The sequence below is a fragment of the Lampris incognitus genome, chromosome 9 (genome assembly GCF_029633865.1).
Source record: "Lampris incognitus isolate fLamInc1 chromosome 9, fLamInc1.hap2, whole genome shotgun sequence".
Classification (NCBI taxonomy): Eukaryota; Metazoa; Chordata; class Actinopteri; order Lampriformes; family Lampridae; genus Lampris; species Lampris incognitus.
The window spans coordinates 1,945,667-1,960,511 of NC_079219.1; the positions used below are offsets into that span (position 1 = coordinate 1,945,667).

Here is a 14,845-nt window from a genome sequence, read left to right on the forward strand (position 1 = left end):
TCTCTCTCTCTCTCTCTCTCTCTCTCTCTCTCTCTCTCTCTCTCTCTCTCTCTCGCTCTCTCTCTCTCTCTCTTTCTCTCGTGTTCTTGTAATGTTTTCCCCTCCCTCTTATTGTTCACAGTAGTGAGGTTGTGTTGTGCAGCACCACTTGTATTGGATGTGAACTGCACAGTACAGTACAGGACAGTACAGTGGGATGGGAATGCAGTGTGAAATGTACAGTAGCTGGATTAACTGTAGGGTAGGTGAGAAGGGGTAGGAAGAAATAGGTGTAATACACTTCCTCCTGCTGCTTTTCTAACACGTAACAAGTAATGTGGTGCATACGCAGATGTGTTCACTGTGTCTGATGTGTGGGTTTACTGATCACATTATTGGCAATGGCTTATCTGTATGTTATATCCTGCTACATGTTACATGTTCCAAATAAATCATCATTCATTACAGGATCCTGAAATATGGTGGTTTTATTTCATTACACTGAGAAAAACTACAGTAACAAAAAGGATTTGCACACATAAACTTAAAGTATTGCTGTATGGTGTGTAAAAAGTACTGCTGGACTCTTGTAAAATGGCCCCCATTCTGACCCTGACCTCCGCTGCCTCCCCACAGCCCAGCTCACGTCTCACGTCACCACGGGTGACACAGCCAACACGTTCTCACCCCCAGCTCGTCAAACACGGCAGCTCGGTCAGCAGCTTACGAGTCAAACGACGACGCTCGACGTGCCCATTCAGCATCCGTTTTGTACACGCAGGGCTGTTCAGCAGACACCGGCGGTTCACCGCTCCAGTCACCAACCCTGCAGCCGGAGCACAATGTGGACCCGTTAACATCTCAATGTTTCTGAACCAAAAATATGTTTCATATCAACCTTTCTCCTTACGGCAGCGCAGTGGTTAGTGCAGTCACCTTACAGCAGGAAGCTCCTGGGTTCGAGCCCCGGGGTAGTCCAACCTTGGGGGTCGTCCCGGGTCGTCCTCATGTGGAGTTTGCATGTTCTCCCCGTGTCTGTGTGGGTTTCCTCCGGGAGCTCCGGTTTCCTCCCACAGTCCAAACACATGTAGGTCAGATGAGAATGTGTGTGTGTGTGGGTGTGTGTGTGTGGGCCTTGTGATGGCCTGGCAGCCTGTCCACGGTGTCTCCCTGCTGCCACCTAGTGACTGCTGGGATAGGCTCCAGTGTCCCCGTGACCCTTAGAGCAGGATAAGTGGTTTGGATGATGGATGTGCAAGGCCCGGTGTTTTTGGTTTTTACCGGTTTTCACCGAAAAATACCCAGATTTTTTAAAAGGAGCAGATCGTTTAAACTGATTAAACCCGGATTTTATGTTTCCATGGATCCAAAAGTTGTTCCTGTTTGTGTGAGGTTATGTAACAGTGTCCTCTTGTGGCGAGATTCGGCATCCTGGATGGCTTTGAAAAATAAAAACCGGAAACGCTGAGCCTTGTAGATGTGCAACCAAGGATCTATTTGTCCCTCTTTAAATAGAAACAAATCAAGACAAGATGAGACCAGATTTAAATTGCACTGTAACAGGAAATGTATGGCAGAATCTGGTAGTAATACGCTACCTACGTCCAAATGATTAACTAGTGGACTGGAACGTATCCTCCCTCAAATAGATGTCAACCCTTTGTTTTAAGTAAACACACAAAAGATTCTTCAGCTGTAATTTGTAAGTTATGACTTATAAATGACAGCAAATGAATGATATGAAGGAATGACAACATAACAAACATGAAGGGATGACAATATAACAAACATGAAGGAATGACAATATAACAAACATGAAGGAATGACAATATAACAAACATGAAGGGATGACAATATAACAAACATGAAGGGATGACAATATGACAAACATGAAGGGATGACAATATAACAAACATGAAGGGATGACAATATAACAAACATGAAGGGATGACAATATAACTAACATGAAGGGATGACAATATAACAAACATGAAGGAATGACAATATAACAAACATGAAGGGATGACAATATAACAAACATGAAGGGATGACAATATAACAAACATGAAGGGATGACAATATAACAAACATGAAGGGATGACAATATAACAAACATGAAGGGATGACAATATAACAAACATGAAGGGATGACAATATAACAAACATGAAGGGATGACAATATAACAAACATGAAGGGATGACAATATAACAAACATGAAGGGATGACAATATAACAAACATGAAGGGATGACAATATAACTAACATGAAGGGATGACAATATAACAAACATGAAGGAATGACAATATAACAAACATGAAGGGATGACAATATAACAAACATGAAGGGATGACAATATAACAAACATGAAGGGATGACAATATAACAAACATGAAGGGATGACAATATAACAAACATGAAGGGATGACAATATAACAAACATGAAGGGATGACAATATAACAAACATGAAGGGATGACAATATGACAAACATGAAGGAATAACAATATAACAAACATGAAGGGATGACAATATAACAAACATGAAGGGATGACAATATAACAAACATGAAGGGATGACAATATAGCAAACATGAAGGGATGACAATATAACAAACATGAAGGGATGACAATATAACAAACATGAAGGGATGACAATATAACAAACATGAAGGGATGACAATATAACTAACATGAAGGAATGACAATATAACAAACATGAAGGGATGACAATATAACAAACATGAAGGAATGACAATATAACAAACATGAAGGAATGACAATATAACTAACATGAAGGGATGACAATATAACAAACATGAAGGGATGACAATATAACAAACATGAAGGGATGACAATATAACAAACATGAAGGGATGACAATATAACAAACATGAAGGGATGACAATATAACAAACATGAAGGGATGACAATATAACAAACATGAAGGGATGACAATATAACAAACATGAAGGGATGACAATATAACAAACATGAAGGGATGACAATATAACAAACATGAAGGGATGACAATATGACAAACATGAAGGGATGACAATATAACAAACATGAAGGGATGACAATATAACAAACATGAAGGGATGACAATATAACAAACATGAAGGGATGACAATATGACAAACATGAAGGGATGACAATATAACAAACATGAAGGGATGACAATATAACAAACATGAAGGGATGACAATATAACAAACATGAAGGGATGACAATATAACAAACATGAAGGGATGACAATATAACAAACATGAAGGGATGACAATATAACAAACATGAAGGGATGACAATATAACAAACATGAAGGGATGACAATATAACAAACATGAAGGAATGACAATATAACAAACATGAAGGGATGACAATATAACAAACATGAAGGGATGACAATATAACAAACATGAAGGGATGACAATATAACAAACATGAAGGGATGACAATATAACAAACATGAAGGGATGACAATATAACAAACATGAAGGGATGACAATATAACAAACATGAAGGGATGACAATATAACAAACATGAAGGGATGACAATATAACAAACATGAAGGGATGACAATATAACAAACATGAAGGGATGACAATATAACTAACATGAAGGGATGACAATATAACAAACATGAAGGGATGACAATATAACTAACATGAAGGGATGACAATATAACAAACATGAAGGGATGACAATATGACAAACATGAAGGAATGACAATATGACAAACATGAAGGGATGACAATATAACAAACATGAAGGGATGACAATATAACAAACATGAAGGGATGACAATATAACAAACATGAAGGGATGACAATATAACAAACATGAAGGGATGACAATATAACAAACATGAAGGGATGACAATATAACAAACATGAAGGGATGACAATATAACAAACATGAAGGGATGACAATATAACAAACATGAAGGGATGACAATATAACAAACATGAAGGAATGACAATATAACAAACATGAAGGGATGACAATATGACAAACATGAAGGGATGACAAACATGAAGGAATGACAATATAACAAACATGAAGGGATGACAATATAACAAACATGAAGGGATGACAAACATGAAGGAATGACAATATAACAAACATGAAGGGATGACAATATAACAAACATGAAGGGATGACAAACATGAAGGAATGACAATATAACAAACATGAAGGGATGACAATATAACAAACATGAAGGAATGACAATATAACAAACATGAAGGGATGACAAACATGAAGGAATGACAATATAACAAACATGAAGGGATGACAATATAACAAACATGAAGGGATGACAATATAACAAACATGAAGGAATGACAATATAACAAACATGAAGGGATGACAATATGACAAACATGAAGGAATGACAATATAACAAACATGAAGGGATGACAATATAACAAACATGAAGGGATGACAATATAACAAACATGAAGGGATGACAATATAACAAACATGAAGGGATGACAATATAACAAACATGAAGGGATGACAATATAACAAACATGAAGGGATGACAATATAACAAACATGAAGGGATGACAATATAACAAACATGAAGGGATGACAATATAACAAACATGAAGGGATGACAATATAACTAACATGAAGGGATGACAATATAACAAACATGAAGGGATGACAATATAACTAACATGAAGGGATGACAATATAACAAACATGAAGGGATGACAATATGACAAACATGAAGGAATGACAATATGACAAACATGAAGGGATGACAATATAACAAACATGAAGGGATGACAATATAACAAACATGAAGGGATGACAATATAACAAACATGAAGGGATGACAATATAACAAACATGAAGGGATGACAATATAACAAACATGAAGGGATGACAATATAACAAACATGAAGGGATGACAATATAACAAACATGAAGGGATGACAATATAACAAACATGAAGGGATGACAATATAACAAACATGAAGGAATGACAATATAACAAACATGAAGGGATGACAATATGACAAACATGAAGGGATGACAAACATGAAGGAATGACAATATAACAAACATGAAGGGATGACAATATAACAAACATGAAGGGATGACAAACATGAAGGAATGACAATATAACAAACATGAAGGGATGACAATATAACAAACATGAAGGGATGACAAACATGAAGGAATGACAATATAACAAACATGAAGGGATGACAATATAACAAACATGAAGGAATGACAATATAACAAACATGAAGGGATGACAAACATGAAGGAATGACAATATAACAAACATGAAGGGATGACAATATAACAAACATGAAGGGATGACAATATAACAAACATGAAGGAATGACAATATAACAAACATGAAGGGATGACAATATAACAAACATGAAGGAATGACAATATAACAAACATGAAGGGATGACAATATAACAAACATGAAGGAATGACAATATAACAAACATGAAGGGATGACAATATAGTTTAGTTATTAAGAACCTTTTTAAAAAATCAAATCCTCGTTCAATGTCTTTTTTCTTTGTCTTAATCAAAAGTGAATTGTTTTACTGTTGTGAACTAATGAACAGCTAAACAACCTTTGTCGTGGCAGTTATTGAATTCCACGCTGACATCACATGAGGAACGAGACACAACTCTCTTACAGTATCGTCACACCATTTTAATACAAGTTGCTGAACAGACACATCCAAGCCCAGGTGCCCGAATGCGCACCGATCAATACAGTACAGTCTCTCTTATAGGACAGTTGTGTGTTCTTCCCCTCCTTATCTCATGTCTTCCAGCTCTCATCCACCAAGGCCACTTCTGAAATTAGTGTGTACACACTTGCTACACTCAGTGAGTCTCCCATACAGCCAACTGTTGACAACAGGCCCTTATTTGTGCACCTGGAGAAGACACCTTATAAGACTACCTGTGTTCTGTTACACATGGACTTCAAGCATCCATCTAGGCCATATACATGGTGAAAGATTAAAAGTAAGCAAACATCAGATATGAAACGGCCCTCACAACCAGCCGGAAAGGAACGTCTTCATCCTTGACTGGATCCTCCTCCATCCGGGAGAAAACGCTCCCAACAAACAGTTGCAACAAAGCAAAGATTGGCTGCCAAAAATATATCATAGCGTTCGATATCAAAGAAATATGTTGTCTGATACGCAAGTGACCTGGTGATGGTGGCCACCTTGTCTCCAGTGTCCCAGGAGGATGATGTCTACTCAGCTCCTGTCCCATCCATCAGCTGGCAGGGACACATGGCAGAGAGACGAGACGTGACAACAAGAAAGGAGGGTCGTTATGCACAGATTGAAAAAGAGTGCCTTGGACTGGTTTCTGGCTGTGAGACACTTCATGGACACATATATGGACTTCCTAAAGTAATTCTTGGGACAGACCATAAGTCCTTGACAACCATTGCCCAAAAAAGCTTGAATGACATGTCCCCTCGCATCCAGCGATTGATGATGAAGCTACAAAGGTATGATGCTGTCCTCCAAGGGGCATCTCATCGGGTTTTCTTAGTTTAAATTGCATTTTGTAGCCCAAAAAAAGTCTTCATCTTCAGCCGCTTCTCCGGGGTCGGGTCGCGGTGGCAGTAAGCTAAGTAGGGCACTCCAGACATCCCTCTCCCCAGCAACACCCTCCAGCTCCTCCTGGGGGATCCCAAGGCGTTCCCAGGCCAGATTGGACATGTAGTCCCTCCAGCACTTGGCTGTGCCCGGTAAACCTCCAAAGGAAGGCTCCCAGGAGGCATCCTATCAGATGCCCGAACCACCTCAACTGGCTCCTTTCGACACGGAGGAGCAGCGGCTCTGCTCCGAGCTCCCTCCGGGTGCCCGAGCTCCTCACCCTATGTCTAAGGCTGAGCCCAGACACCCTACGGAGGAAACTCATTTCAGCCGCTTGTATCCACCGTCTCACCCTTTCGGTCACTACCCAAAGCTCATGACCATAGGGGAGGGTTGGAACCAAGACTGGCTGGTAAAGTGAGAGCTTTGCCTTCTGGCTCAGCTCCCTCTTCACCACAGGACAAACATTTAACCCAATATTACAGCTGAGGATTACAATAATGTTATTTTATTATTCACAATGTATGTTTGTTGATAAGTGTAATATGAATGAAAGGATCAATTATGAATTAAAATTATCCATTATAAAAAAAATCACTCTCACCATATTTTTTTAAGTTTGTTGGGTATATTTATTAAAAATATATATCATTTGTAAAAAAAAAACACATTCTAATCAATTCCATTTTAAATGATGTCATATATCGACATTATCTATAGCCTGGAAATTTTAACTTTAATTAAACATGAGCCAAGAATAAACTAACCCCAAGTGTCTGAATTAACCTTTAATAGTGGAGTCGCAACCACGCTTACCCATTTGTGCGCCACATCCATACACATGACCAAATAATAAGTTAAACCTGTGAAAGGTGAATCCATACCGTGTTACCCCCCCCCATCCATTTTAGCGAAAATAGTCAAATAGAAATAAAGAATTATTCTAACGCAGTCTCCATGGTCCTGTAATATTCTATCATGACCACTAGAGAGAGCCATAACCCAACTGTCAGTGTGTTTCCACAAATACCACAGTAAATATAGCTGGATGTGACGCATCCATTCTGCCAGTGTTAGAGCGCCACATCTTCTATAACAGTTCCTCACATTATGAATCCTCCGAGAAGACGTTCAACATGGCGAGTACCAGGCTGCATGCCAGGCTGCATGCCAGGCTGCATGCCAGGCTGGCCTGCGTCCATGTCTTCTGTGAACAACATGGCTGCTGGGACAGATCTGACAGTCTTGTGGGAGTCACGGGGTTAAGAGAGGTCATGCACTCCTCTTTAAAGTGCTGCCTGATCGGCGGCACCGCGTGTACCGTCACACGGTCAATACCGGCTGTGTTCATCTGTGGCGGTGACGATGACGTCCATCCAAATCCTCATGGCTTCCGCGTTGAGAGCCACCAGGAAGAAGAGACGTTCGTACGTCTTCACACAGAACGTCAGACTTGGCCGTGGAGACTGGAGAGGAGGGAAAAGCTCATTTTACACCTTGAGGCATTTCAGCTGACCTCGCCGTAGGCCAACATGGTGTCAAATCATGTGACACTTGAGCCAAAACAAAACAAATCAAACTCACTTCCTAAAACCATATCCACCCTATCACCACACACTGCATCGAGCTCATAAAGTGTGACATCAAATACCAGTTTGTTTTTCTGCAAACGCTCAAGTCTGGAAGCCAGAGGGGACGCTTCTCTCTTCCCCACCATTTTGTGTTGTGATGTGTGAGAACTCACCGTATTGGCTGTGCGCAGGTGGTCGTAATAAACTTCTTCTATGGCCTGGAAGTAAATGACGCCTTTCAGTTTCCTCTCATCGCAGTCTGCCGGACAGAGGTGGGAGAAGAAGCAAGCGTATTAGAGAAGATAACACATTAAACAGACCTGGATGGAAGCGACACATGTCAGCATTAAACCTCTTTTTGAATGTCCCCTCTGTCAGACCCACGTTTGTCTCTATTGTGTCGTTGTCCTCTCTCATCACCGTAGCTTGGTAGATACCTCCCTCCGTCTGGCATTTTCCCTTGAGGGGGCGTGAGTCCTTCACACGGCAGTGGCAGTTGGGGGAGTCCGGTTGTGATGAAGGTGTCGTTGGTTTGTTGATGATTCTTGTGTTGTGGGACGATATTATGTGTTGAATGTTAGGCATGCAGCTGTAACTCATCTTGATGGTGTTCCTACTGAATATCTTTCTCAGTTGATGGTCCGGGGTAAAGCACTTATCCAACAGTTCAAAACACTGCTTACCCATGTTTGTGGCCACGGTGTCACTATGGGGTGGGTTGTACCACGGTGTCACTGTAGGGTGGGTTGTACCACGGTGTCACTGTAGGGTGGGTTGTACCACAGTGTCACTATGGGGTGGGTTGTACCACGGTGTCACTGTAGGGTGGGTTGTACCAAAGTGTCACTGTAGGGTGGGTTGTACCAAAGTGTCACTGTAGGGTGGGTTGTACCACGGTGTCACTGTAGGGTGGGTTGTACCACGGTGTCACTGTAGGGTGGGTTGTACCAAAGTGTCACTGTGGGGTGGGTTGTACCACGGTGTCACTGTAGGGTGGGTTGTACCAAAGTGTCACTGTAGGGTGGGTTGTACCAAAGTGTCACTGTAGGGTGGGTTGTACCAAAGTGTCACTGTAGGGTGGGTTGTACCACAGTGTCACTATGGGGTGGGTTGTACCACGGTGTCACTGTAGGGTGGGTTGTACCACGGTGTCACTGTAGGGTGGGTTGTACCACGGTGTCACTGTAGGGTGGGTTGTACCAAAGTGTCACTGTAGGGTGGGTTGTACCACGGTGTCACTGTAGGGTGGGTTGTACCAAAGTGTCACTGTAGGGTGGGTTGTACCACGGTGTCACTGTAGGGTGGGTTGTACCAAAGTGTCACTGTGGGGTGGGTTTTACTGTGGTGATACACAATTGAGGGTAGCTTCAGCAGGGGCTGCTGCTCCTTTAAGGCAGACGTTCAGAGTGGTGACTAGGCACTGCTTAGTGTTTCCAGGGCGGAGCCATGTTAGCAGCAGCCTAGCGGTTTGTTAGCTGGTTGCCAGGAGAGATTGTGTTGCATCGTTGTTGTTTTGTGTGGCGAGTAATGGAATTGACTCGACTTGGTCTCTCCATCTCCTCATCCCTGCACTCCCACATTGGTGACCCCGCACGTTGACAACCAACATGTCGACCCAAAGCGATGACGACACCGCTCCGGCTCCAAGGGATGCTAACGGTACGGCTCATGTTAGCGCTAGCATCTCAGCAGCGACGGGGAAGTAGCCCGAGTTTTGGCAGCACCGTCCCCGCCTGGCCATGGTTTCAGCACATTGAAGCCCAGTTGGAGCTGGGAGGAATAACCCGTGACGGTACGAGGTGTTTCCATGTGGTGGCGGCGTTGGACGCCCGGACCACGGCCCGAGCTATGGGGCTGCTGGAAGCCCCCCGGCTGTGGGGAAACACAGCGTATCAAGGCTTCCTTTTGCAGCTCTTCCAGCTGTCGGAGGTGGAGAAGGCGGGTCGCCTGCTGTCACTCAACGGACTCGGCGACAGCAAACCTTCCGAGCTGCTGGAGAAGATGTTGGCCGTTTTGGGCTCGGCGGACCCCTCCTTCATTCTCACCCGTATGTTTCTCGGGCAGCTCCCAGCGCCTGTGCGCACAGCGCTAGCCAGCTCCCCCCCCCCTCTCCTCCACCAAAGACTACCGCGCTCTGGGTGCATATGTGCAGATCCCCGCCCAGACCTCGCCCCCGCCGCTAGAGGACGCAGCGGGCACCGCGGCTGAGGTGGCTGCCCGCCGCCGCCAGCGTGACAGCAGCGGGCTGTGTTATTACCACAACAGATTTGTGGCCAGGGCCAAGCGGTGTCGCCCGCCATGCAGCTTCAGCGTCCAGGGAAACGCCAGGGGGCGCTCACTAGCAGCTATGAGCGCCGGCGAGAACAGCAGGCTGTTGTTTATCAAGGACGCCTCATCTGGCCGGCGGCTGCTGGTCGATTCGGGCGCTCAGCGTAGCATCCTGCCTGCATCGGCCGCGGACACCATGGCCGGCGGACAAGGCCCCCCGATGGATGCCGTGAACGGCACGCCCATACGTACCTACGGCATCAGGTATGTGGAGGTGTGCTTCGGCGGGCGGCGTTTCGGCTGGGACTTGGTTATGGCCGCGGTGTCGGTTCCCCTCCTGGGCGCGGACTTGCTGTGCGCCTTCAGGCTGCTGGTGGATGTTACGAACCGTCGCTTGATCGATGCTGTCTCTTTCGCTACATACCCGTGCACACTGGGAGGTGCAGGGACGCTCGGCGTGTCAAACATGCTCGCCGCCGGAGACGCGTATCAACGCCTGCTCGCAGAGTTCCCTGACCTCATCACACCCACGTTCTCGTCAGCGGTGGCCAAGAACGGCGTGGAGCACCATATTGCCACCGACGGCCCCCCCCGGTCTACACACGTGCTCGGCGCCTCGACTCTGCTAAGCTCACGATCGCCAGGGAGGAGTTTGCCACCATGGAACGCCTCGGCATCGTGCGCCGCTCGGACAGCCCGTGGGCCTCCACCCTGCACATGGTTTCTAAGGCTGACGGCGGTTGGCGCCCCTGTGGCGATTTTCATCACCTGAACAACACCACAACCCCCGAACGGTACCCCGTCCCGCACATACAGGACTTCTCCGCCCACCTGGCGGGGGCCACCATCTTTTCCAAAGTGGATTTGGTGCGGGGCTACCACCAGGTACTGGTCCACCCTCAGGACGTGCCCAAGACAGTGGTCATCATGCCATTTGGACTCCTGCGGATGCCCTTCGGTCTCAAGGGGGCAGTGCAGATGTTCCAGCGGCTGATGGACTCTGTGCTACGGGATATGCCGTTCTTGTTTGTTTACTTGGATGACATTTTTGCATTGTTTGCACACATCTAAATCAAAATAACAAAATAAAAAGAATGTACAAAGGAGCAGCTGTCTCTCCCCGCCTCAAACAGCCACTGCTAGACCTTGAATTTGACTTCAGGCTTATGCACCAGGTCAACTTTAGCCAGCATGCCCCTGATAACGTCGGCAAATCGAGCATCTTCACTGTCCTGTTCACTTCATTTTGTCACTTTCTGACAAAATGCCTCATCTTTTGCCAGTGTGGTGGAGATGTCTGTCCACGAATTACGAGTAATTTGGGTGTCCCGGTGGTCTCTTAAGGAAGCATCGTAGCGGCGTCTATACAAGTGTACCAGCCAGTCTATCCATCTTGAAACAAAACGCGCAGCACGCACCTTTTTCCACAAATTCAAAGGTGCACGACCAAGCGCATGCCATAACTTGTGGCACTCAACACGAAAGACGTGATGACGCCATTTCTGCCGCTCGCGCCTCAGCCCGGGGACACGGCGTCGAGCATAAACCAAGCTTAACCTGGACCATGAGAGCTACATGTCTAATCTTAACCCTTACCCTAACCTGATCTAACCTTAACCCCAGACCCAAGTCCCAACCCTAAAATACCACCTTGAAAAAGTCCGGACACGGCAAAATGTCCTTGATTTGCAAAAAATGTCCACACATCAAATGGTTAAAAATCTCAAACTGGTCCTAACAAAGAAAGCTGAGCAAGAACACACACACACACACACACACAGCCCGTCTAACCTGTGTAGTAGGCTAGTCGTCTGTGGTCCATGTCGAACAAGAACCATCTCCTCCTCCAGGTCTTGACCCGGCCACCTCGTTTGGTCAGAAAGCCCGCACAGCGTCGTGAGGTCATACGAAGGCCAAGGCATCCTTCCACGCTGTGACCCAGGGACTCCACATGGGCCCGGAGGTCAAAGTTCGGAAAGAGGAAGAGGGGAAGGCTGTGCTGAAAAAGACAGATTGGAGGCATGTTAAAAAAAAAATCAATAGCTGTCCCCAAAATATCAATATCGAGGAATTCGGTCAAAAATATCCTGATGTCTGATGTGACAGTATCGACCAGCGCTACACTGATACAGGTCTGTCCCATCACAACAGGTCTGTCCCATCACAACAGGTCTGTCCCATCACAACAGGTCTTGGTTAAGACTGAGGTAAAGATCTGGTGTGGTGTGGTAAAGACGGGTAAAGATTTGGTTTGCTGTGGTGTGGTGTGGTTAAGACGGGTAAAGATCTGGTGTGGTGTGGTTAAGACTGGGGTAAAGATCTGGTGTGGTGTGGTGTGGTTAAGACTGAGGTAAAGATCTGGTGTGGTGTGGTTAAGACTGGGGTAAAGATCTAGTGTTGTGTGGTGTGGTTAAGACTGGGGTAAAGATCTGGTGTGGTGTGGTTAAGACTGGGGTAAAGATCTGGTGTGGTGTGGTTAAGACTGGGGTAAAGATCTGGTGTGGTGTGGTGTGGTTAAGACTGGGGTAAAGATCTGGTGTGGTGTGGTTAAGACTGGGGTAAAGATCTGGTGTTGTGTGGTGTGGTGTGGTTAAGACGGGTAAAGATCTGGTGTGGTGTGGTAAAGACGGGTAAAGATCTGGTGTGGTGTGGTTAAGGCTAGTAAATATTTGGTTTGCTGTGGTGTGGTGTGGTTAAGACTGGGGTAAAGATCTGGTGTGGTGTGGTTAAGACTGGGGTAAAGATCTGGTGTTGTGTGGTGTGGTTAAGACTGGGGTAAAGATCTGGTGTGGTGTGGTTAAGACTGGGGTAAAGATCTGGTGTGGTGTGGTTAAGACTTGGGTAAAGATCTGGTGTGGTGTGGTGTGGTGTGGTTAAGACTGGGGTAAAGATCTGGTGTGGTGTGGTGTGGTCAAGACTGGGGTAAAGATCTGGTGTTGTGTGGTGTGGTGTGGTTAAGACGGGTAAAGATCTGGTGTGGTGTGGTAAAGACGGGTAAAGATTTGGTGTGGTGTGGTTAAGACTGGGGTAAAGATCTGGTGTGGTGTGGTTAAGGCTAGTAAATATTTGGTTTGCTGTGGTGTGGTGTGGTTAAGACTGGGGTAAAGATCTGGTGTGGTGTGGTTAAGACTGGGGTAAAGATCTGGTGTTGTGTGGTGTGGTTAAGACTGGGGTAAAGATCTGGTGTGGTGTGGTTAAGACTGGGGTAAAGATCTGGTGTGGTGTGGTTAAGACTTGGGTAAAGATCTGGTGTGGTGTGGTGTGGTTAAGACTGGGGTAAAGATCTGGTGTGGTGTGGTGTGGTCAAGACTGGGGTAAAGATCTGATGTTGTGTGGTGTGGTGTGGTTAAGACGGGTAAAGATCTGGTGTGGTGTGGTAAAGACGGGTAAAGATTTGGTGTGGTGTGGTTAAGACTGGGGTAAAGATCTGGTGTGGTGTGGTTAAGGCTAGTAAATATTTGGTTTGCTGTGGTGTGGTGTGGTTAAGACTGGGGTAAAGATCTGGTGTGGTGTGGTGTGGTTAAGACTGGGGTAAAGATCTGGTGTGGTGTGGTGTGGTTAAGACTGGGGTAAAGATCTGGTGTGGTGTGGTGTGGTGTGGTTAAGACTGGGGTAAAGATCTGGTGTGGTGTGGTGTGGTTAAGACTGGGGTAAAGATCTGGTGTGGTGTGGTTAAGACTGGGGTAAAGATCTGGTGTGGTGTGGTTAAGACTTGGGTAAAGATCTGGTGTGGTGTGGTGTGGTGTGGTTAAGACTGGGGTAAAGATCTGGTGTGGTGTGGTGTGGTCAAGACTGGGGTAAAGATCTGATGTTGTGTGGTGTGGTGTGGTTAAGACGGGTAAAGATCTGGTGTGGTGTGGTAAAGACGGGTAAAGATTTGGTGTGGTGTGGTTAAGACTGGGGTAAAGATCTGGTGTGGTGTGGTTAAGGCTAGTAAATATTTGGTTTGCTGTGGTGTGGTGTGGTTAAGACTGGGGTAAAGATCTGGTGTGGTGTGGTGTGGTTAAGACTGGGGTAAAGATCTGGTGTGGTGTGGTGTGGTGTGGTTAAGACGGGTAAAGATCTGGTGTGGTGTGGTAAAGACGGGTAAAGATTTGGTGTGGTGTGGTTAAGACTGGGGTAAAGATCTGGTGTGGTGTGGTTAAGGCTAGTAAATATTTGGTTTGCTGTGGTGTGGTGTGGTTAAGACTGGGGTAAAGATCTGGTGTGGTGTGGTTAAGACTGGGGTAAAGATCTGGTGTTGTGTGGTGTGGTTAAGACTGGGGTAAAGATCTGGTGTGGTGTGGTTAAGACTGGGGTAAAGATCTGGTGTGGTGTGGTTAAGACTTGGGTAAAGATCTGGTGTGGTGTGGTGTGGTGTGGTTAAGACTGGGGTAAAGATCTGGTGTGGTGTGGTGTGGTCAAGACTGGGGTAAAGATCTG

The 14,845-nt window shown here is 45.3% G+C and overlaps 1 protein-coding gene across 2 annotated transcripts in view; it reads right to left on the reverse strand.

Moving 5' to 3' along the window:
- Positions 1-7,213: 7,213 nt before the first annotated feature.
- LOC130118040 (pleckstrin homology-like domain family B member 3) overlaps positions 7,214-14,845 on the reverse strand; it is an 81,920-nt gene continuing 74,288 nt past the window's right edge. For both annotated transcript variants that reach the window (XM_056286340.1, XM_056286341.1), the window contains 3 exons: positions 12,215-12,422; positions 8,329-8,414; positions 7,214-8,050 (listed from right to left, as the gene is read on the reverse strand). In XM_056286340.1, coding sequence (XP_056142315.1) covers positions 7,916-8,050; positions 8,329-8,414; positions 12,215-12,422 — 429 coding nt within the window. In that variant the 3' untranslated portion in view covers positions 7,214-7,915. The remainder of the gene's footprint in view (positions 8,051-8,328; positions 8,415-12,214; positions 12,423-14,845) is intronic.